Source organism: Podarcis gaigeae (assembly GCF_964106915.1).
Source record: "Podarcis gaigeae genome assembly, chromosome: 5".
In the NCBI taxonomy this organism is placed as follows: domain Eukaryota; kingdom Metazoa; phylum Chordata; class Lepidosauria; order Squamata; family Lacertidae; genus Podarcis; species Podarcis gaigeae.
In genome coordinates, this window is record NC_139681.1 from 36,596,696 (window position 1) to 36,619,582 (window position 22,887).

At 44.4% G+C, this 22,887-nt stretch overlaps 1 protein-coding gene and 1 long non-coding RNA gene across 2 annotated transcripts in view; one reads left to right on the forward strand and one right to left on the reverse strand.

Annotated features, from left to right (window-relative positions):
- The first annotated feature begins 449 nt into the window (after positions 1-449).
- On the forward strand, positions 450-15,245 carry LOC310845553 (lipase member M-like). Its single transcript, XM_083740750.1, has 9 exons — positions 450-555; positions 1,714-1,831; positions 2,562-2,760; positions 4,965-5,074; positions 6,428-6,567; positions 7,613-7,762; positions 11,409-11,480; positions 12,784-12,849; positions 14,398-15,245. The coding sequence occupies exons 1-9, from the start codon at positions 451-453 to the stop codon at positions 14,629-14,631; spliced, it is 1,194 nt and encodes a 397-aa protein (XP_083596876.1). The 5' UTR covers position 450; the 3' UTR covers positions 14,632-15,245.
- LOC310845601 overlaps positions 13,344-22,887 on the reverse strand; it is a 75,245-nt gene continuing 65,701 nt past the window's right edge. The window contains exon 2 of the long non-coding RNA XR_014564862.1: positions 13,344-13,590. This is a non-coding gene — a long non-coding RNA (uncharacterized lncRNA). The remainder of the gene's footprint in view (positions 13,591-22,887) is intronic.

Genomic DNA, 22,887 nt, shown 5'->3' on the forward strand with positions numbered 1-22,887 from the left:
TGGGTATTATGTGGATATTATGTGAAGTGGTCAAGTAAGCACATGTGGTGTAAGGTGATATCCTAAGTAAACTGCTGCCTTTAGGCACTGTGGCTCCAGATCCCTGGAATCACCTTCTCCTTGAATGGAAGCATGCGTCAACATTTCTATATATTTAGATGTTGGCTGAAAACTTTTATCCTCCAATTAGTCTGCTCAGGTTCTGCAATGTTGGATTCGTGTTTTTAATACTGTTTTATCATTTACACAAGGTTTAAAAGTTTTGGGGGTTTCTTTGTATGGTACTAAGGTATTCTTTGAATGTAGAGCAGTTCATATATTTTGGAATAAATTATTAAAGTGTATATATTTTGTCAGCATTACTTGTGAAGTGATAGCTGTGAGTTTTCCTCACCCTGTCTTGTTTTCTCCTCTTCCACACCACCTTTACAAACAATACATAGACAGAAGATGTGGTGGCTTCTTGCCATCGCTTGCCTAATACAAGCAACTGGAGGCTCAGAAGAATTGAGTAGGAGGAGAAGAGATGCAAATCCTGAGGTTCACATGAATGTCGTAAGCTACATAATCCTTTTATAAATGTTATCACAGATGCAGGCCTGAGATGGGCCTGGAATGCAGATCTAAGGGAGCTGAAAAGCAGCACTTGTTCCTTTTCTCTTCCTTCCCCCAGTCTAGAACAGGGATAGCCAACAAGGTGCCTCAAGCTGCTGTTGTGGCGCTCTAGTTCCCATGAGCCTCAGCCTGCATGGCCAAAGGTCAGGGCCTAATGGGAGTTCTAGCCCAACAACATCCACAGTGCACGATGTTGGAAATCCCAGATCTAGAACATCAAAAGCATAACTATTGATTAATGGGGTGGGGATATGCAATTAGGAGCAATGACAAACAACCCATTGGGGAATGCGGAACTTTTCCTTGAAGTGATACTGAGGAGCCTAGGAAACACGAAGCAATGCTGCTTCCAGTTTACCTCCTGCTGTCATGAACTCTGTGCAGACTTCTTGGCAGAGTGACTCAAAGGGGGGGAGGAAGAACTGGACAAGAGAGTGGGGAGGGGGTTGATCTTTGGGAGTAGCCCAGTGGCCTGAGAGGTGCAGATCCTTCAAGTGTCCCTATTTTTCAGAAACAGTCCCGGATTTACAGAACCTGTCCCAATTTCTGATTTGATCCCAGAATGCCCTGCTTTTGCTTAGGACATCCCTGTTTCCATTGGAGAAATGTTGGAGGGTTTGGAATAAGATGTCCCTATTTCCATCAGAGAAACATTGGAGGGTATGGAGGTGCTGAGCTGGATGCTGGAGAAGGGCTGAGTGGGTAGTCATGAGAACGTCCTGCTTCAGTGCTGTCAGTGCCCAAGAAGAGCTGTCTGACTTGGCTTCCTGCTACTGAAGCACTTCTAACTTCTGGGGACGTGCCTGAGTCTTAATCAGACAGGATGTGATGTGGCTGAAGCAGTGTGAGCGGACACAGCCCACTTACTTACCAAGTTCCATAGCTCAGGGTGGCGGCTGCAGATATGCCTATGTCGATTGCTAGGGTGGCTTCTGTCAATCCAGATTGTCCCAGTTAAATTGGGACACTTGAGGGGTATGGAGTAGGTCTACCAGGATTCACCCAAGGTGGTCTCCTCTCTGGCAGACAGATTAAAACATTATTAATTAAAACATCTCAGCAATTTATTTTATTTCTTTTACTTTATTTCTTTTTCAGAGTGAGCTGATCTGTTACAGAGGATACCCCAGTGAAGAGTATGAAGTCTTAACAGATGATGGCTATTATTTGACAATAAACAGAATACCTTTTGGAAGAAAAAATCTTACAGTCAGAGGTACTGTATTTTTCGCTCCATAGGGTGCACCAGACCATAGGGCGTACCTAGTTTTTAGGGGGGGGAAATAAAGGGGGAAAAATTATTCCCCCCCAGCTCCAAAGAGCAAAGAAGCCAAGACAGCGAGTAGGATCCATCCCTCTTCCTCTTTAGCCACACGCAACCTCTCCAGAAAGTGAACAACAGAAAGAGAGATGCGGGAGACACCACTGAAATTTAAAAGTCCAAAATCTGCCACTGCAACTGTCCTATGTTGAGCAGGAAGGCCTGAAGGGGGCTTATAAGTGCTTTCAGCTGAATGCAGTTCCAAGCCTCTCTGTAGGTGAGAAGCAGCCCGCTTGGTCAGAATCACATGGAAGCATCCCCATAGAAGCACATGGAAAGGTATTGAGCAGAGCATGCTTTCAAGGTCGCTTCAAACCTTCCAGGAAAGTCAGTGGTGGGGTGTGCATCCCTAGTGCATGTGGGGGCTTTGGGAGCAGGGCTGTTGGCTGCACACACGCCTGTTTCAGTGCTCACATGTTCTTTTGAATGCTTGAATAGGGCTTTGCTAAGAAGCCTCTTCTACAGTCAAGGCTCCAATTCATGTGCCTAACAAAGTTATTGACATAATGGACTGAAATATAAATGATGGTTTCCGAACATGAGAGATATTTCTTAAAATCATCTTTGTTATCATGGCACGGAAATTCTCATCTGCTTTGTTTTAAATTTTTCTTTTTTAAACTAGGTCCCAAGCCTGTTGTGTTACTGCAACATGGAATACTTGCAGAAGCTAGCTTCTGGGTCGAAAACATGGCCAACAACAGCTTCGGATTCATATTAGCAGACGCCGGCTATGATGTTTGGCTGGGGAACAGCAGAGGAACGAGCTGGTCTCAGAGACACCAATATCTGTCAACTGACCAGGATGAATTTTGGGATTTCAGGTAGTTTGGATAGAAAAAAGTAACAATATCATAGCAATTGACGGTATTATCTTGCACATTAACTATTAAATTATGAAGATAATAAATATTCAAGAAATTTGCAAACACCTATTATTCACTCAGATTATTCACATTACAAAAGCAAGCATGGCTCATCTACCTGAGTAATGTCAACAGTGATTGGCAGTGCCTCTCCAGGGCTGATGTCAGAGATCAAACTAGGGACCTTATCCATGTAAATAATGGACTCCTACTATTGCACTACAGGCCCCATGCCATCAGTTATTCAGATATACACAAACTGATGATAAACATTCCATGAACTTTCGGATTATGCACCTATCATCTTCTCTAAAGAGATGCTGGTATGTAGGCTACATACCAGAGGTAATGCTCAATGTGTGAGAAGAATTTTGTGTGTGTTGGGGTAGTGGTGGCTATTAACCAGTGCAATGATATAATTTTGCTGAAACAATTAAGATATTCCCTGCCTTTTTGAAAGACTTTTTGACCACAAAGTCATGGAACTCTTCTCTCTTCTCATCCCTACCAGCAGCATCTACATGTTTTAGCGGGAGAGATCTGCACAGCATAAACTTATATCCAGCAAAATCAGAGTGCTGCTGTTGATCATAATAGTTAGTCGTCGTTAGGGATGGAAGGATCTGTCTGTAGAAGTCTACAAGCTGGAGGTTTTTCACATCCTACAGATCTATGTGTGATTTTCTATGTCTGATGCCTGTTAGAAGTAAAACGTGGATCCCAAGACCCTCAAAATAAATTCTGAACAAAATTGGTGAAGCAGCAAAGAGTCTATTGAGTACAATGCGTTCATGCAAGAACAGGTGTCCAAAGTAGGAACAGCCCAAATTGGAAAGGCACAATCTTATATTCTTTATACCCAAAGCACAGGTTCCCTCCCTTGTTTCCCCATTGGCTGGGTACATGCAAGGTTTACAGCCTATCATGACCACCTAATTAAAATACTAAAATCCCCGCCTTTGTTGACATCTCCCATTACTCTAGTTCCAACGACTGCTACTCCTGTTTACCTTTCTCCTTATTTGGTCCATGTTTCTTATGGTTTTACACATTGACTCAAGCAATAAATCCACATCCCAACCACTAGTGGGTGTAACCGAGTCCCATATTAGTTGAAACATACAGATAAATTGCATAACGGCTGCGAACAGCCCTATCTATAAGCCTCCTAACCACAAGCTGTTCTAAAAATACATGTAAGGAAGTTTCTGCTGTCTGCGGTCATCTAACCGTTGCAGCCTTTTGGACTTTTGAAAAGGCAACATTTTTATTCCTCACAATGCCCCTCTCCCCTGATTCATATGTGAGGGCACCATTGTGGCTGGGTGAACCTGCTACTCCTAGTTAGGGATGGAAGGATCTGTTGGTTTTGGTTCTCTCAGTTTGTCATTTTTTCCCAAACTTAAATTTGGTTCTCCACATATCTGCAGCAATTTGAAAAATTTATTTTTAAAAAGTCTTCAGGAAAATTCTTCAGTGCTTTAGTGCAGATTTCTCTTGATATATTTTGGTGTACACATTTTATCATGTCATTTTCACTAATTTTTATTCACAGTTTTGCATAATATGAGTATTTTTGCAAACTTTTGATTGGTTGGAGGATGGCATCACAACATATGGATAAATATGAATTTTGAAAGACGGCTGTGTTTCAGTTGTCATATTGTCTTAGAAAGTGTGAATTTGAAAAATTCAGGTTTCAATGCAATCTGAATCAAATCCCTTCCCCTTCCCTCATCATACCCTTAATTTCAATAGGGTTACACTGAGCAGGACAGTAACTAAAAGCTATAGATTTCTACGCATGTTGGATTTCCACATACGTACTGTGACCTGCATGATTCCAGAATGTGTGGAAAGAATTTGAAGTCTACATACTGAACATCTTCACATCCTACAGCCTACTTTTATGTGTGATGGTTCTTCATGAGATTCATGTGTGAAGTGAAAAAACGGTGTGTGGGTGTGATGTTTAGTGATGTTCTGTTGCTGGAAGCCACGCTGCAACATTAAAGTGGAGAATAGGGATGGTGGCGCCATCACCTGGTTCTGCACCCACATTTCAAGCAAAACCTTCCAGAAGGCAACTCTGGGTGAACATCTAGGAGTTCAGATGAAGATGTGTCACTAATTTTGCCATAACATTTAAACCTTTTCTTCAGTTTCCATGAAATGGCCATCTATGATCTTCCAGCAATGATCAACTTCATTCTGAAGAAAACTGGGCAGAAGCAACTGTATTACGTAGGCTACTCTCAAGGCTCTACCATTGGTATGCTAAAGTGGACTAGTCCATTTTTGTCTCTTTCTCTTGTTCTCTCTCTTTCCAAAAAAATGTCCTATATTCTGCCCTTCTGGATCCTAGAGCCAGCTGTGAGGATTCAAGTCTTGCCCCCAACACTGGCAATGATTTTGTGAATCTGTCAGCACTGATTTGCCTGCATTCCCTTCACGATCTTGCTTGACTCACCTATAGGTTACATTGGACTCTCGAGGGAATATCGGGTGGATATGCTTTCTAGTAGACCTGGGATCAGAAATAACCACCCCCCAGGCTAGATGCACCCGAGATCCAGTTTTCAATTGGCCTTCTGGGTCCCCCCGCCCTGCAACCATCAGCTATTCAGTGGGAATGAAAATAACCTTTGATCTTACAGAATAAAACCTTACAATAAGTCCCATAGTTATCGTGACAACCCTGACCCTGTTGCGCACACAGCTATGGTCCATACCTTCCCAGTGTGAGGTCCATTTTAGGGCTTTAGAGTAACAAGGCAAACAGAGCTCAGTGCTTGTCCCATATACCTTAGATTATATTACAGTTGCTGTGTAGTGATACCTTTCAAAAAATGTCTATATGACCTGAAGGTGAAGTCTAGAATAGGTACCAGCAGGGCTCTTTTCTCAGCCAGAACTTACCAGAACTCAGTTCCAGCACCTCTCAGGTGGGCGCCATTGCCATTATACGAGAACTCATGGTGAGTTCTGGCTCCTTTCCCCCCAGAAAAATATCACTGGATATAAGGATGTTGTTATGTAGTTTTGGGTAGTTCCAGGGGCAGAGTTCATTTTAAACCTGTTCATTCACCTAATGAGTATATCTGTAAAAGAGAAACTTTTAAAGAATCACCTACATTACTTTACTGGCAACTGGCTTCAACCTAAAGCGAGGAGGGGTGATGGTTGGATTTTTCCACTCTTCACTGCCCCTCAATTTCCTAACAGCAGCTCCAGTGTCCATATAAGGCAGATATAGGGAACCCGTGGCCCTCTAGACGCTGTTGGACTCCAACTCCCATCAGCTCCAGCCAGGAATGATGGGAGTTGTGTTGCGGCAACATCAGGGGGACCACAGGTTCTCCTCTGCTATAGGGCCAGGGAGCAGAGGTGGATCTTGGGGTCTCACATTTCAGTGTGCCCTGTGCAACGGCAAAATTCAATGCCTTCAATTATAGTAGCAGAGCCCCCAAGGATCTGCACCTAGTGTGACCAAGCCGGTTGTGTTACCCAAAGTCTGCCTCTGCAGGGAGTACCCTTTAAACTGGTGAATGAATTTCTTAACAGGGTTATCAGCAGCTCCAAATGCCCACTGTATTTTTCTTGTTCGCCCTCCTCTCCCTTTCAGGTTTCATCGCATTTTCAGTCATACCAGAACTGTCTCAGAAAGTCAACATGTTTTTTGCCCTGGCTCCTGTGATTTCTCTTCAGCATGCAACAAGCCCTATGTTGAAAATAAGCCCCATGTTTCCTGAATACTCATCCAAGGTACCCGTCAATCACTATTTTATGACCGCGGAAATCAAGAATTTGCAAATGGAAACTCAACGCCCCTTTCAAAATTTGCTCATCTCCAAATTATGGTTCTCCGGCCAAGTAATATGTACAAAAAATGCATAAACCAGGGTAAAATATTCATATACAGCAAATAGTGAAAATAACATACAAAATGCATTATAATAGGGAAAATTGCTCTGCAAAAAATATGTGTGCTCGGCAACATTGCATACAAAAATGTGCATTGCTCATAAATTTTCATGCAGACTTGGTTTTTGGTTTTTTTTAAAATCACAAACTTGATGTGGGAATTATGCAGAACTGAGCTTAAGCACGGGAGAATGAGAAATGGAGAAAAATGAAATAGACTGATGAGCCTATCCACACCCACTGGCGGAGGAAGGGGGGGCGTGGGGAGAGCGCACCAGCCCAGGCACCATTGAGGAGGGGGCTACAATCATGGCCACCCCCGGACACATGCCACGCACCCCCCACCATGCCAGGGCACACGCCCCCATGAACAATGCATCAAGCCCATTGGACGTGCACCATGCCCCTGCGGGCGGTGCATCACACCCCCCGGGCTCATGCCACGCCCCCACGGGGCTCACGCCATGCCCCCACAAGTGACGTGCCACGCCCCTGGGATGCGTGCCAGCCACTCCCCCACCTACTCTCTATCCCTGGTGCCGGAGCATGCAGCTTTGTCACTGTCCACACCCCCAACCTTCCTGCATTGAACTGGAAGGTCTGAAGGGGACTTTTAAGTAGATTTGGTTGGACAGGCATACAACCCTCCCTGTAACTGGATCTGGGTGTTATCAGCGAATGTGGGAAGGTTGGAGATGGAGCAGGTGCAGCTGGCACATGCAGGCACACTGAGGGCACATGGTCACCACATGGTTTCCTCCTCCTGGTCTCCGAATTAAACCTTTTAGGAGGTGCAGCTAGGGAGAAGGAAATCCCTAGAGGCGTGTAGCTTATTTTGCCACTTTATGAAAGCTTCATTATATGTAAGGTCTTTATATCTTTACAGAGCATGCTTGCCAGAGGAGAATTTGTTTTGTCTCGCAAGCCTGCGAGAGACTTTATGCAGAAATTATGCCGCGCTTCTTTTATGCAGAAATTATGTGTGCGCCTCATGTTCACTATTTCGGGTGGATTCAATGCAACAAATCTAAATATGGTATGTAGATGTGTGAAGAAGGCATAGTAGTTGATTATTGGTTTAGCTATATGTTCTATTTTTCACAAGCTTTCGTTTTTGAGGCAAAAAGCTTCCAAAGGGAGCAAAAGTTCCATGGCTAATTGAAATCTTGCTTAGAGTCAGATGAAAATGCTTTACACACTGGAAAAGTCCTGTTGAACAGAAATAATAATAATAATAATAATAATAATAATAATAATAATAATAATAATAATTTATTACTTATACCCCGCCCAACCTGGGCAGCTTCCAACAGGATATTAAAAACACAATAAAACATCAAACATTAAAAACTTCCCTAAACAAGGCTGACCAGCAGTCTTCTAAAAGTCAGATAGTTGTTTATTTCCTTGACATCTGATGCGAGGGCGTTCCACAGGGCGGGTGCCACTACCGAGAAGGCCCTCTGCCTGGTTCCCTCTTCTTGCAGTGAGGGAACCGCCAGAATGCCCTCAGTGCTGGATCTCAATGTCCAGGCAGAATGATTGTGGTGGAGACATTCTTTCAGGTATACTGGCCTGAGGCCATTTAGAGATTTAAAGATCAGCACCAACACTTTGAATTGTGCTTGGAAACATAAGAGGACTTACTCCTGAGTACATACGCCTAAAATTGCACCATTACACCACAATCCTATGCAGGCCTACTCAGAAGCAAGTCTCACTGACTTCAATGAAACTTACTTTCTGGAAAATGTGTACAGCATTGCAGCCTTCGTGGGTTGGCATGTCTGCATATGTCCAGATTGCACATGATATGATTTCAGGTCAGAATGTGTTTTCAATGAAACAAATCTGTGCACATTATTTGTTCTTCCCCTTCTTCTTCTTCTTCTTCTTCTTCTTCTTCTTCTTCTTCTTCTTCTTCAAAATAATATTTATTAAATTTTCCATTTTAAACCAATTAAAACCACATTAAACATTCCAAATTACAATTAATCATAAAAAGCCAAATACAAATGCTGAATTATCTATCTTTTTGAGTGTCTTCCCATGCTATGAAGTTTGCGGAGTGCTGATCAACCAATGTCGCATTGCATTTCATAATTCTTCAGTGAACCACTCCAATGTTAATCCTTCTGTCTTTTATTTATTTTTATTCCTTCAGCCACTGGTCTGTTCAACTTTCGCTTTTATAAATCTGTGTGGAATCTTCCTTGTTGAAATCCATATTATATTTCTGCTCTCAAGGGCCGTAATATTCCAAGTTTCAAACAAAGAGACACCAGGAGCCCTTGGTAACTCTCCTGGGTTCCCCTCTGCGCGTTCGCAGCATCTCTTTGCAAGCTGATATTTCTGCCAGATCTTAACAACTCAGTCCAGGATTTTTCCCACTGAAGGTAGCTGCCAAGTCCACACTCAGGCCACATATAAACAAATCAAAGCGGCTACCAAATGCTTTTCCAAACCAGCTTTTTTTTAAGTAGTAGCCTTTCTGGGGGGAGGTTTTACCAAATATAACTGGGAATACAGATATCAAGAAATAGAACATTAAAGGCTTGCCTCCCCCTGGGACTATATAATTACCGGTAATCCATATGTTGATTCAACAAGCTGGTCAGACTTAGCAAAGTTACTTTCAGTTCTCTGTGGCCACTTGCAGATTTTAAACTGCGTCACTCCACTCTGCCATAAATCTCAGGCAAACATCCAAAGTTCTTTGGCGCTTCTCCAGCTGTTAATGAAATGTTGCTTCTACGCCTATACAATAAATCAAACCGGGGCGTCCTTTCATCCTCCTCTTAATTAACTCATAGTCCAGATTCCACACCATCCTTTTCATTTGTTAGGTTTAAAGTCTACTCACATATCCCAAGCAGCGTCTTAAGTTGCAGCAAAAGTCTTTCTCCAGATCTAATCCTTCTCAGTGGCTGGTTAAATTTGCAAGTTGTTTTCTCTCCGCTAGTTCAAAGTAAGCCTGCTAAATAAGTCCGAATTTTATCTTTAAAAAGAAGCAGGAGCCCTCTGCTCATGATGACGACATTCGGAGAGTTACCTAGGCATGTGTGTTTTCCACTCAATGCCCTCTGCCCCCACAATCCCTCGGGATGGGTGTCAGATACTGGGCAACTGCGGCTGAATCTGCCTCCTCTACAACCCTGGAGGAGTTTTGGGGAGGCTAATTACTCCCATATTCCCTCCCTTATCCGCACAAAAAGGCTCTGATGTAAAAAAACAACAACACACAGCTGTCAGCCAGTCATTTCTACTACACTTCAAACGTTTTCTGAAATCACTGGTGTTTGCCCAAATTCCTCATTCTCACTGAAACTGCATAGCTTCCTGCTCCAGTCCCTTTCTCACTGCAATGTATCCCCTCTATTCCCAACTACCACCACAAGGTGGTGCTATCTCAGTCTTGGAAACCTGAGAGAGGCAGATGTGGAGCAGCTCAGGTGACCATTGCTAAACATGAAAGGTGAGCAAATGGGATCCCAGAGAGATTAGAGTTCCTGGGTTGACAGCTCAGGGTTTGTCTAGACTGGAAACAAACCATGCACTTGTATTTGCGTGACAAGCTAAGCCAAACCATGGCTTAGCTCACAGCAGTGCAAGAGCAGGAGGACCCCGAGAGGAATGAAGCAAACGATGGCCCTTGTGGTCTCTTCCAACTCTATGATTCTATGATTCCTTTCCAGGAATCTTCACACTTGGAACTAAGTCAAGGTTTTTAGCTTAGCATTTCATGTAAACCAATCCCCTAAGTACTATGCAAACACAAAATACCATACAACAAGAAATTCAGATATAATCAAAGGAGTAGCAGTATGACTGGGCTTTTAAAATACTTTAAGTCAGGGCCTTTTTTCAGCTTGAACTCACCGGCACCTCTTAGGTGGGCACTGTTGCCATTCTAACAGAAAGAGGGAGGCAACCTCTTTTTCTAGAAAAAATGGCACTGCTTTTAATACTTTCAAAAGCACAGCACTGGGGTTGGACATTACCTTGACAAGCAGCCACTGATCTGTCTTCTGTGATTTTTTCTCGATGCCTTTCAAAGCCAGCATTGCATCTTGCAGAAGCCAATTCCCAGCTGAGCTATGCACTGGGTGGCAAAGATCGTTTGTTTTGTCTGTCCTGAATATGCCAACCAAAAGCTTCACTGGGTGGCTTCAGGTTATTGAAATACAAGAGGGTGAAACCCCAAACCCTCTCCCTCTGCACCATGCATAATTGTATGCCAAGGGTCAGCAAACGTTTTCAGCAGGGGGCCAGTCCACTGTCCCTCAGACCTTGTGGGGGGCCGAACTATATATATATATATTTTGGGGGGGAATGAACGAATTCCTATGCCCACAAATAACCCAGAGATGCATTTTCTACTCACGTAAAAACACCAGGCAAGCCCCACATATAACCCAGAGGTGCATTTTAAATAAAAGGGCACATTCTACTCATGTAAAAACATGCTGATTCCCGGGCTATCTGCAGGCCGGATTTAGAAGGCCATAGGGCTGGATCCGGCCCCTGGGCCTTAGTTTGCCTACCCATGTTGTATGCTATCCTACTCACCTTACTCCTAGACTAGTTACAGATGTAGTTTCCTTTGCCTGTTCCTCAGATTATTATTTTTAAAAATAAATTTTAAAAATGTGTCTGCTTTTCAAATCAAATGTTTCTCACAGAGCCGTGCAGATGTGTATGCAGCTCATTTTCCAGATGCAACATCATCTAAAAACTTTCTACACTGGAAACAGGTAGAGTTGTGCACTTTTAAGCAGATGTGGTGGTCAAGAGGGTTCTATCGTTCTATGGTCCGTCAAAAATTGCAAACTCATATTGACTGCATTTGTGTGTTCAGACCCAGAAACCTCCCCCCTAAATAAATTCACACTGCCCTCAAATTTTGGTTTTGGTTTTTGGCAGAATTTAGGCCACAACTTTATTGATTACAGAAAGTGAATGGTTGCATAGGTTCTGGTTCAACTAGCTCCCTGCCGTGCAGGTATAATAATAATAATAATAATAATAATAATAATAATAATAATAATAATAATTTATTATTTATACCCCGCCCATCTGGCTGGGTTTCCCCAGCCACTCTGGGAAGCATCCAACTGAATATTAAAAACGGTACAGCATCAGACATTAAAAACTTCCCTAAAGAGGGCTGCCTTCAGTTGTCTTTTAAAAGTAAAATAGTTGTTTAGCACTATTAGCACTGACCCTGGGTTCCAGCATAGGTCAGCCAAGGGTGAACACCTGGCTAAGCGGAAAGCTGGGAACAAGCTATCTCCGCCACCCAAATGTCCCCCTGGAATCAGGCACAGACACAACCCCCTCTCAGGGGCTGACCAAACCATTGAGTCCCTGGATTCCTTAACGGAATACCCTTACATAGGGATGGCGAGAGCGTTCTCCCATCCCTATCTCTTGAACCAGAGCCTATCCGCAACCTTACAAATTGTGATGATTTGCTAAGTGGCAGGCGAAACCCAAATGGCAACAGCCAATCAGCCAAGTGGGAAAAACTCCTGCCGTGCCCCTATCCCAACGACAGACGACACACGACAGCATAGCAAGGTCAAGCACAAAGCCCTAAAAGTAGATAGAGGTGGACTGGTGTTCCGAATGAACACGCTGAAAGGGGAAGCTTGCATGGGTATAAATAGGTCCCTTGAACTGTTTGGACTGCGTCCCATTGGCCAGATTGCACCCAGCTATGAGGGACCTACCAATAGGGTGTTGTGGCTGACCAATCATACCTACCCACAACACAGGGAGTCGGTTGTCCAGGTCTCACTGCAATACGTGCCCTCTTTAAGGGAGGACCCAATATAACACTTAACTGTTAGAGCTTCCACCAAAGAATACTGGAATTGTCAGTGTGCTTAACATTCCCTGGGAAGCCTCTAACCACAATTAAACCATTTTAAGTTGGTACTATTGTTCTGCTTCAAGCTGTCTGCTGATAATACCAGCAGTGGCAGAGTTTTCACAATGTTCAGTAATATGTATAATGCATTATCTAATTCTATGGCTCTCCTATTATTTTGATAGATAAGAGATTCGGGGTTATTCAGGTATTTTGACTATGGGAACAAGAATGAGGCAAGATATAACCAGGTAAGAGAGAAGAATTTTTAGGTGAAAAAATAAGTTTCTTCACTAATTTATATGTATTCCATTTTTCCTCCACGGAGCTCATACGTGGTTCTCCTCCTCCCTGTCATATTCACATAACAACCCTCAAATGGGTTGTATCCAACTTAGATCTATTCAGCGTAGACCCATTGAAATGGTCGAACTTGAGTTAGCCATGTATAGCTTCAATAGGTTTACTCAGATTAGGACTAGCTTGTCTACAACTCTCCATGTAAGCAGAAGCAGAATATCTCTGATTACATAGTTACTATGGAGAGACCACAGCAGCCGGTGATCATTACAGTTTGTGGGGATAACCAGTTGGCCATTGTGGGGTCAAGAATCCTAGACTAAATGAATGTGATGTGGAAGACAAGTTCTTAAGCCCTTAAAGAAGAGTGCAAACTCAGTATCACTTACCATAGACTAGAAATTAATTATGCCACATTCCACAATATGTTCTTTTTAAAAAACAAAACAAAACAATTTTTAATTAATTTTCATTTATAACAATCCAATACAAGCCACATTAATACAATACCAAATTATAATACAATTAAAAAAGCCAATTGTCCAATACCAAATTAAACAATCCGTGCTCTAGATTTCAGGGAATGATATTCTTATTTCGTTCAGCTCCAATACTCTTAGTAAGTCCAAATACGACAGTTCCGATCCTGAGTTTTATTTTTATTTTTAATATAAGCAGGGATGATGCAAAGCCTGGCTTGGAAACAAACTCTGCAGTAAGAGAGGCCCCCAGAGAAAGTGGCCTTACAGTGATTCAGACCGCTGGCCCATCTAGCTCAGAGTTGTGTCACACCAAGGCAGCAGCTCTCCATGATTTCAGACAGGGGTTTCTGCATGCAAAGCAGGCACTCTGCCAACTTCTCAAAATGTGGGGTGAATCTCCCAACTCCCAAACTCCTTTTCCTCACTCAGATCAAGCTCCGTGTGCTTGGAGGGGGTCCCAGAGCCATTTCCATCACCTCAAACACTCTGCCATTCCCATGAAGGGGACATGGTGCTGGCAGCAAAGAAATGAGGAGAACTCTCCTCTTTCTCCTCTCATCATCATTCTAGCTGCATGATGGGCCACAGGCCACAGGGGTAGCTCTTCAGGGGAGCTTGTACTGCCACTCAGATTGCCTCAGGGTTTCCCCCCACCATTGGTTTGGGTTTTTTAAAAATTCACTTTTTTGCAATTTTATAAACCACAAATTCTAAAAGCGGTTTAAATCATTTCTACAGAGGGCAGAGGTACAATTACTGTATTTTTATATGGGTTTTGGTTGCAAAATGGGGGGGGGGAGAGAGCAGCTAATCCGAGGAGAGCCTCAGTGGATTCACTCATCCCAATTTCAGTCATGCTAGCAGTCCATGAGTGTTCTAGTTAGGAAGAAGGAAAATCTATCGTTCATATAAACCTGTGAACAGCCCACAGGCAGTCTGAATTGTGTCAAGGTGCTGTCACGAAGAACACTTGTGTGTTTATGGGTGTTTATTGATCCTCGGTCTTTTATTCTCCAGAGCGTTCCGCCTTTGTATAAAGTAGAAGACATGAGTGTCCCAACTGCAGTGTGGTCTGGTGGGAATGACATCATTGCAAGCCCAGGAGATACAGCCATCTTAGTTCCTCGCATCTCTAACCTAGTTTACTACAAAAATATATCATACTGGAACCACTGGGATTTCATCTGGGGCCTCAATGCCCCCAAACTGGTGTACTGCAAAATCATAGAGTGGATGGGGAAGTCTCTGTAAATCGATATTTTGCTATAATAGATTTAATTCACTATCTTTTATTAACCATTCTTTCTTTTACACCTGTCACAACAAACCCTGTGCCCTGCTAACAGAGAGAGCCCTTCTAGGCCACTGAAACCTACAGTTTGCTTGAGTTGCAAAACAATGAAGCTTGGAACTGTGCAATGGAGAACTTAAGAAACAGCAATGGAATACTAACTCCGCCCAAGGTATGATGGATAACAGCAACAAATGACAAAAGATAGACATAATAAAGTATAAGGACAGAATAATAGCCACACACAAGAAGAGCAAAAAGAGAGTTTGAAGGCTTCACCTGAAGGACTGTAAATTATTTGATGTGTCAATGCAAATGGAAGTCATTAAAATTGCAGCTGCCGTATAAGGGTTTGTTATTATGACTGGTGTGTCATTGGAATTTATAAGTTTTTGGAATGCAGAGTTTAAGTAAATTATCAAATCATCAATTCTGGCATGCAGGGAGCCAACAAAATAATATAATTTGGCATCTGAACATTTGGCATTAATAATTGTATTATAATTTAGTATTGACAATGAGGCTTTTATTGGGTTATTGTAATTGAAAACTAATAAAATTATTACACAGAGAATCAATCCCTCTGCCCACATAACTGCGGTGAATAGGAGCTGGGGCCTGTCTTGTGACATTTCGCTAAACAGAGACAACTATCATTGAATTATCACTGTAAGGACATAGCATGAGAGGCAGAGGATATCCAGTGAGTGAACTAGTCCAGAGAAATCCCACTGATTTAGTAATAGATTTTGACTTTGCTCAGCAGACACCTCCCTTTCATTGTCAGGACTTTCAGACTGACCAGACCAATCAAAGGCCTGGAATGATTCTGAAACAGACCATCTAGAAACTCTCTTTGGCAACTGAGACAAGGAGGGTTGGAGAAGGGAGGACAAGGAACCTGCACACCCCAAAGAAAGAGCTGAGGCCTATCCTGCAATCTTTTTTTCTAAACAGAGAAAAAACAAATTGTGAATTTTCACCAGAAGAGTTTAGTGGCACCAGGGCTGAGCAACGAGACACTTAAGGACCATATCATCAACATCATCATTTTTAATTTATATACCGTCTTTCTAGATTACAATACCCAAGGCGGTTTACAAGCTGAAGAAATGTACATCTTATAACAATCTAATGCAGTACAAAAATGTAAAAACAAAACAAAACTTTAAAACAAGCAACTTACATCATAATAGTAACATTCAACAATCGTTAGACTAGTATAAAACAAGAATAATATCAACATATTAAAGTTAAACAGAAATCCACTCAACAGTTACAATAAATAATTTCTAAACTATAATCACTAAAACAACGGCAAGCCACTGTACATAAAATAATACAATACAAATTGAGAAGCAGAGACTAGAGGGTGGAGCAAGGCAGGTGGAAGGAGGCCTTGCCTGACGAAGTCTCTCCCCTCACAGTTCTTCCTTCAGGACCAGCTTCCTTGTGAGGACTCTCACAGAGCCCTGCAACTGCTAGGGGCAGTTTTTGGCATTTGTTGCTCTGTTCTAAGAGGGGTTATGAAACAAGACCTTTTAGATGTTGTATGGTCTCCATTTATATGCTTTATACATTGCATGTGTCATCAGTGTCCTCTATGTGGCGAAGCTAACTTATTGTTATGTCACTCTTATTTACAAAGTGTCCCTTTGCAGGATCTATTTCATCATGATATCTGCAACAGTGTACTTTTGTCTATTTCATCCTAATTGCAATAACGTGCTCCACACAGTTCTTATTCTATGTTTCTTCATTCTTTATCTTGTACGCACATTGTTTTGAAAACTCAATAAATACTTCTTAAGAAAGATGCATTGATGTTGGGTAAGGAGATGTGATGCTGGAGTGGGACTAGAAGTGTGGTTGCGTGGCAAGTACCCTCCCCCATGTGAAATGAAGACACTGGATACAGGATTGAAGGTTAATGGGCATAAAAAGGCCACAACCTTATTGATTACAGAATTGGAAGGTATTGGCCTTAGGCATTGGCTCCTATCGACTACCCGGAATGGGGACTGGGAAGGGTTGTCCACAAGCCGTGGGAGTCGTGTTGAAGTACACCAACTAGGATCCCACGGGTGTCACCGCTCTGGGGCGTGCCGGAGGCCCTTACCTCCCTAGGTTTCGGACAAGGCAATGCCCCCCGGAGTCCTCTACTGGACTACCCTTTCATTTTAGGGGAGGTGATGGCGCTTCCTCCCCCCTCTTCATTTGCATAACAATTAACCCCTGCCAATGCCTAACTGCCACTCGAGCGAAGCTCGCCGCCTATACCTTCAAGCCTGTAACCAATCCCTAATCCCTGCTATGATGTCCCCCAACCAAATATCGTTTCCGGCATCTGACAGATGCACGCCATCCCATCTGTAGAGGGCCTCGTTGCTGTACTGGATGCTTGGGTGGCCGATGACACACCCGCCCAGAGCTGCCACTCTACGCTCGACCGCCCGCTGCAAGACCTTTCTGGCTTTATTAATTCCGACCGGGCTCGTAGAATCCCTCCATGTTCTCCTCTCAAGCAACGAGGACCACAGGATTGTAATATTTGGGTAGACCGCCAACAGGCCAGCAAAGTCATCAAAGATGTTCCATCTCAAATCAATAGCTTTGCGATATGCTAGGTCATTTCCCCCCCAACTGTATGATCAAGGCATCCGGTGGGCCCTCAGAAGCGGCTCTCGCCATCACCGTTGGCATAAATTCGCTCCAGCGCATCCCTCTCCGCGCTATCCAGGTCAGCTCAATATTTGCTGGCAAGTTAAGGTTTTTTCCCAGGCCGGTACTCATGGCACGATTCCTGGCCCAGTGCACAATGCTGTGGCCCACCAACCAAATGCGTACCTTTCGGAATTCTGAAAAGCAAATAGACAAAGAAAGCAAGGTCATACCCGCACCCCCTAGTCATAGATTCTTCCTTACGTAAGCTCTGTAAGCATTAGATTTCCACTGGCCCAGATCCTTTATCCTCTCCATGGAGAGCCCGAGGTGCACCGCAGTGGTTGCAGCACCGATCCGAAAGGAGTGAGCCGCAAATTCGGCCACGGGCAGCCCGCATGCAGCCAAAGCCCTGCGCATCACCCGAGTAAACTGATGTCTAGCCAACGGTGAACCGTCGGCGTGAATTAACAGGGGGCCTGGGCTACAGGGTCTTAGGTAGAGGAAACACCTTGTATCCCTAACCGGGCATGGGCCGCTACCTTGTGCGGCTGGCAACCATAACAGGGCCCCCTTGCCTTGCTGATCAGTCTTGGAGCTCCTAACTTGGACTATAATCTCGTTTGTTGACAGGGTAAGATCGCTTAAGAGGATACCCATTTGGGAGTGGGGAGCCCCTCCCTCACAAACCACTTCATCTATGTGAAGGGCCCCAAAGAAGGATATGGAATACGCGGCCGAGAATAGACGAGCTTCGTATTTTGACCAGCATATTGCCCTTAACTTCTTGTGTATCTGAGTCAGAATGTCGAAAGTTATGGGCCTCCTTCTGTCAAGGCTGGGGGGCTGGAGCCGGTGCCACCCTTCTAATGTCTTACATACTATGAATTTGGCGCACGGGTTGGTGGAGAAAAAGGTTTTACAGAAATATGAAATCCCTGCGGACTGAATATTGAGGGTCTTGGGTGCCCTGCCTAGTTCCTTCAGGTGGGCTAAATAGTGGAGGACCTCCCTTGTTGAGGGAATGGAGTTATGCTCCGCACTGGCAAATTTATTGCGGAACTTTAGGAAGTCGGCCCACGCTCTCTTGTAAGATCTCATTGTGGAAGGGGCGACTGCACCGAATACTCCCTTCATCACTTCTTCCTCCCAAGACTCCAGAGATGCTCCGGGAAAGGCATTGATGATTGTTCCGCATCTGGCGCTAATAAGCGGAAACGCTCCATCTGAAAGCGAGACAGAGCATCCGCGATGTCATTATTAATGCCAGGAAAAATTTTGCTGAGAAATATATATTGTTCTCGAGACACAGGAGCACGAAGGACCGCAACAAGTTCCCCACCCTAGGGGTGCGCGCGGACTGTCTAGAAAGTACCGCTACTACCTGATCTCGCGGGGGCAAGGGACAGCCCCCACGTGTGCAATGTGGGAGGGATTTCTGCCTGCAACCCCCTCTCCTCCCAGGTCAGAAATGGCTTTCGTCCATTGCTTCAACATGGAACTGCCCTCAACTCAAATATGGTAACTTACGAATGGGGTAATGATGAATGAAATACAGTTGCTTGCCGTATTTCCATACCAAGACATTCTTTTTGGTGCACTTTATAAGAAGATGCAGAAAGAGGTATATAGGAGAGTATTAATGGTTAAGCACCATCCTGCCTCCCGAAAACTCAGCTGGGTATTGCAAACATTCCTTGCAAGTGCTTAGCAAGATCGCAAGAGTTTGGTTTTTTAAAAAATTAAAAATATAGTTTTTGTAAGGATTGCTCATAAAACAGACTTTCCCTCCCCTACTGCATTATCAAAAATAGGCCACAAATTTTGATTCCCCTCCTGTCCCTATGAATCTCTCCTCCTCCTTCCTGAGAAAATAAAATAAATTCCTCTTACAAAGGGGGTAATGCACAGAAGTGATCAGTAGTGGTGTTGCATGTGGTGGAGCTGAACTGTGGAACCACCCAGCTAATACTGATATCACTGCTGCTTACTTATACTAGGCTGGCGCTTGGGCCCAAACCTCACTGCTACCTCACCCCATCCTGGTCCAAGAAAGCAGCTGGTTGGGAGGGTGGCTCTGCCCCACCATGTGTGATAAGGGATAGTGAAGCCTCCTTTAGATTGGAATAAGTTGCATCTGATGTGGTTGTGCAATCATAAAGCATGTCTTGTCAAGATTCTGATTAAGCCATCATTCAATGCATTGCAACCCTAGAAATCACTCCCAACATTTGCACAACTTGACCAACTTTCAGTAACATAGAGAAATAGGGTTTCATCTGTGTATTGATGACACATTACCCTGTAACCCCAGATTTCAACTTAGCAATAGCTTTGTAGAGATATTATAAAGCATGGGAAACCTAAGGTACATCACAGCATAACCGCCATGCGGCCAAACACAAGATTCCCACTGCTGTTTTCTGGAACCAGTCTTTCAAGTAGGTGTGGAAGCACTGCAGCACTTGAGTATGTCCCACTCCCACGTTGCAGAACTGGTCCAGGAGCATACTATAACCAATGGTACAGTGGTACCTCGGATTACAGGCACTTCAGGTTACATACGCTTCAGGTTACAGATTCCACTAACTCAGAAATAGTACCTCGGGTTAAGAACTTTGCTTCAGGATAAGAACAGAAATCAGGCTCCGGCGGTGCTGCGACAGCAGGAGGCCCCATTAGCTAAAGTGGTGCTTCAGGTTAAGAACAGTTTCAGGTTAAGAACGGACCTCCGGAATGAATTAAGTTCTTAACCCGAGGTACCACTGTACCGGGACGCAGGTGGCGCTGTGGGTTAAAGCCTCAGTGCCTAGGACTTGCCGATCGAAAGGTCGGCGGTTCGAATCTCTGCGGCGGGGTGCGCTCCCGCTGCTCGGTCCCAGCGCCTGCCAACCTAGCAGTTCGAAAGCACCTCCACGTGCAAGTAGATAAATAGGGACCGCTTACCAGCGGGAAGGTAAACGGCGTTTCCGTGTGTGGCTCTGGCTCGCCAGATGCAGCTTGTCATGCTGGCCACGTGACCCGGAAGTGTCTCCGGACAGCGCTGGCCCCTGGCCTCTTAAGTGAGATGGGCGCACAACCCCAGAGTCTGTCAAGACTGGCCCGTACGGGCAGGGGTACCTTTACCTTTACCTTTTACCACTGTATCAAAAGCCTTTAAGGGATTAAGGATTACACTTCCCCGTCCTCCCAATACAGGTCTTTGATCCGGGTGACCAAAGCTGCTTTGGCACCAAAATCCATTCTGAAGTCAAATGGAAATGCATCCAGATCAGTGGGTTCCAACCTTTTTTTGGCCATGCCCCACCTAAGCATCTCTAAAATCCTGATCCCTCCCCCCCCCCCCATGCCATACAATTCTTGTTATTCAAAAAGTGAACTCCTAGTCATGTGGAGGAAGCCTAAAGGGCCATTTAATAACTAATAACTAATAGCCTAAAGGGCGTTTAATAACTCATACTTGAACTCCCCCCTTAAAAATCAAATTGCCCCCCTGTGGGGCGTGTGCCCCATGTTGGGAACCATGAGTCTAGATAGTCTGTTTCATGAAAGTGCAGCTGATGCTACACAACCATCACTGCCACAAGAACCTTGCACCCAAATGGGGTATTTGTGACTGGGCAGTAAAGTCTTTTTCTGGCTCAGGTTTCTTCTCTCTGATTCATGATTCAAATCAGATCCCTGGCATGTGCACATGCAATAGCAAATCCATTGGGGCATTAAATAATCCTTAATTAAGCTACACCAGAAAATAATTAGAAGCATAATAAAACAGTTTATTTTTTTTAAAATGAAATCAGATGTTGAAGTTCAAGAAAATGCTTGCTGAAACAGCTCTGTCTTCAGGAACCAGTGGAATACCAACACAGGTTGGAACTGTAATATTTCAGCAGGGAGGGCATTCCACAACAGTGGTACCACCAGTGAAAAGGTCTGCCGCCATGTTACCACAACCTCTGTGAGGAAACATAGACTTGGGGAGGAGAGAATGTTGGTACCTACCATGATAAGTTCTCTGTAGGGAGGAGGGGATCCTGAATGGTTGTCATTGCCCACCTCTCCACACACGTGAAGTCAAACCTTCGAGAGGTTTTACACCTGGTAGAAAGAGCAACCCTCTCAGAAGCTCAATTTGTACTTAAGCAAGTAACTGCATAGCCCAAAATAAACAACTTAACAGAACAGGAAGGGACTTTATCCCGCGCACCAGGGTGAAGTGCCTGCCCTGCTGCATCCCTTTCAGAAAGATAAGGCAGCTGGCAGTGGGTGGGTAGGCCTGGGCAGGTTGTGGGGGGCATTGCGTGTGTGATGTCATGCACATGCAATGCTCCCCCCCCAAATGTTGGGCACAACTTGGCAATTTTGCTCTGCCCCTAGGAGGGGATGGGGAGCCACTGAGTTATGAGGTTGACCCAGAGGAGCAAGGAGAGGGCCCTCCTTCTTTTCCTGTGTGCCACACCACAGCAGTGCTCTCCAGCTCTGTTAGGAGCACAGGTACTTATCTGAGAGCAGCCCTGGCTTCTGCCCCTGGCTGCTGGGGCCCTTATGAGTCTGTGGGAAGATGGGGGCTCTGGAGGCTGCAGATAGGCCCACAGCCTGTCCCAGTCATGTTAGCCAGTCAGGGGCAAATGGCAGCATCCTGGGGGGTTGGGGTAGGCAAGAGTAGCCCCTCTCCCTACGTTTCCAGAACCTCTGGGTCCCCTATGACATCCGTGGCTGCAGAGGAATTGCTGCTGGTGCCAGGGAGATCCTGCATGGGTGCCTGAATTCCCAGTGACTCATTTAATTGGTCTGCGGAGTGTTCCATCCTCTCAAACAGTTCTCCTCCTGGGCAAAAGCCCCTTCCATCATGTTTCACCCCTTTCCAAAACTCAAAGGGCTATCAGCCCAAAACGGTCAAAGAAAAACCCTTTGCAAAACACCTTTTCTCTTTTGCCATACTTGAAGCTGCCAGCAAGAGTGATCTGCAGTGGAACTGGAAGGAAGTTGAACTGGCAAGGGGGATGCCATGCCCACCAGGTATATCCTCTCAAAAGTTTGACTTCCTGCCAGTGGATAAGTGGGGAGTGACAATCCACACAGGGTCCCCTTTCTCCTCTGCAAGAGAAGTTTGCTCTCTCTTATGCTGAATTCAAAATGGTGATGAAACATCCAAGCAGGAATGTTTCTGCACGAAACAGGATCTGCAAGACCAGATGGAGATAAAGATTTTGGGTGCTGTTGAAATTAAAGCCATGGGATTTGGGGAAGCAATATATGTGGAAGAGGTTTAGAACTGGGTATAGCATAAGCCTGATACAGAAAGGCCTCTAGCTAGAACAAATAAAAGGTTCAGCACAGGCCAAAAAAAAAAAAAAAAAAAAGGAGGAAAGAAGGGTAGAGCCCTCACACCAGTGCCTGGTCTCTGCTTGCCACCATGACCTGCCACTGCTGCTCTTCAGTAGCTCCCCCAGCCTGCTGCTGCTGCCACTGCCAAAGAAAAACCTCTTTGGCCATTTCAGAGGCCCTTTAAATCTCTGTTTCATCTGCTTCCATGGCCCAGGATCTTCAAAGCT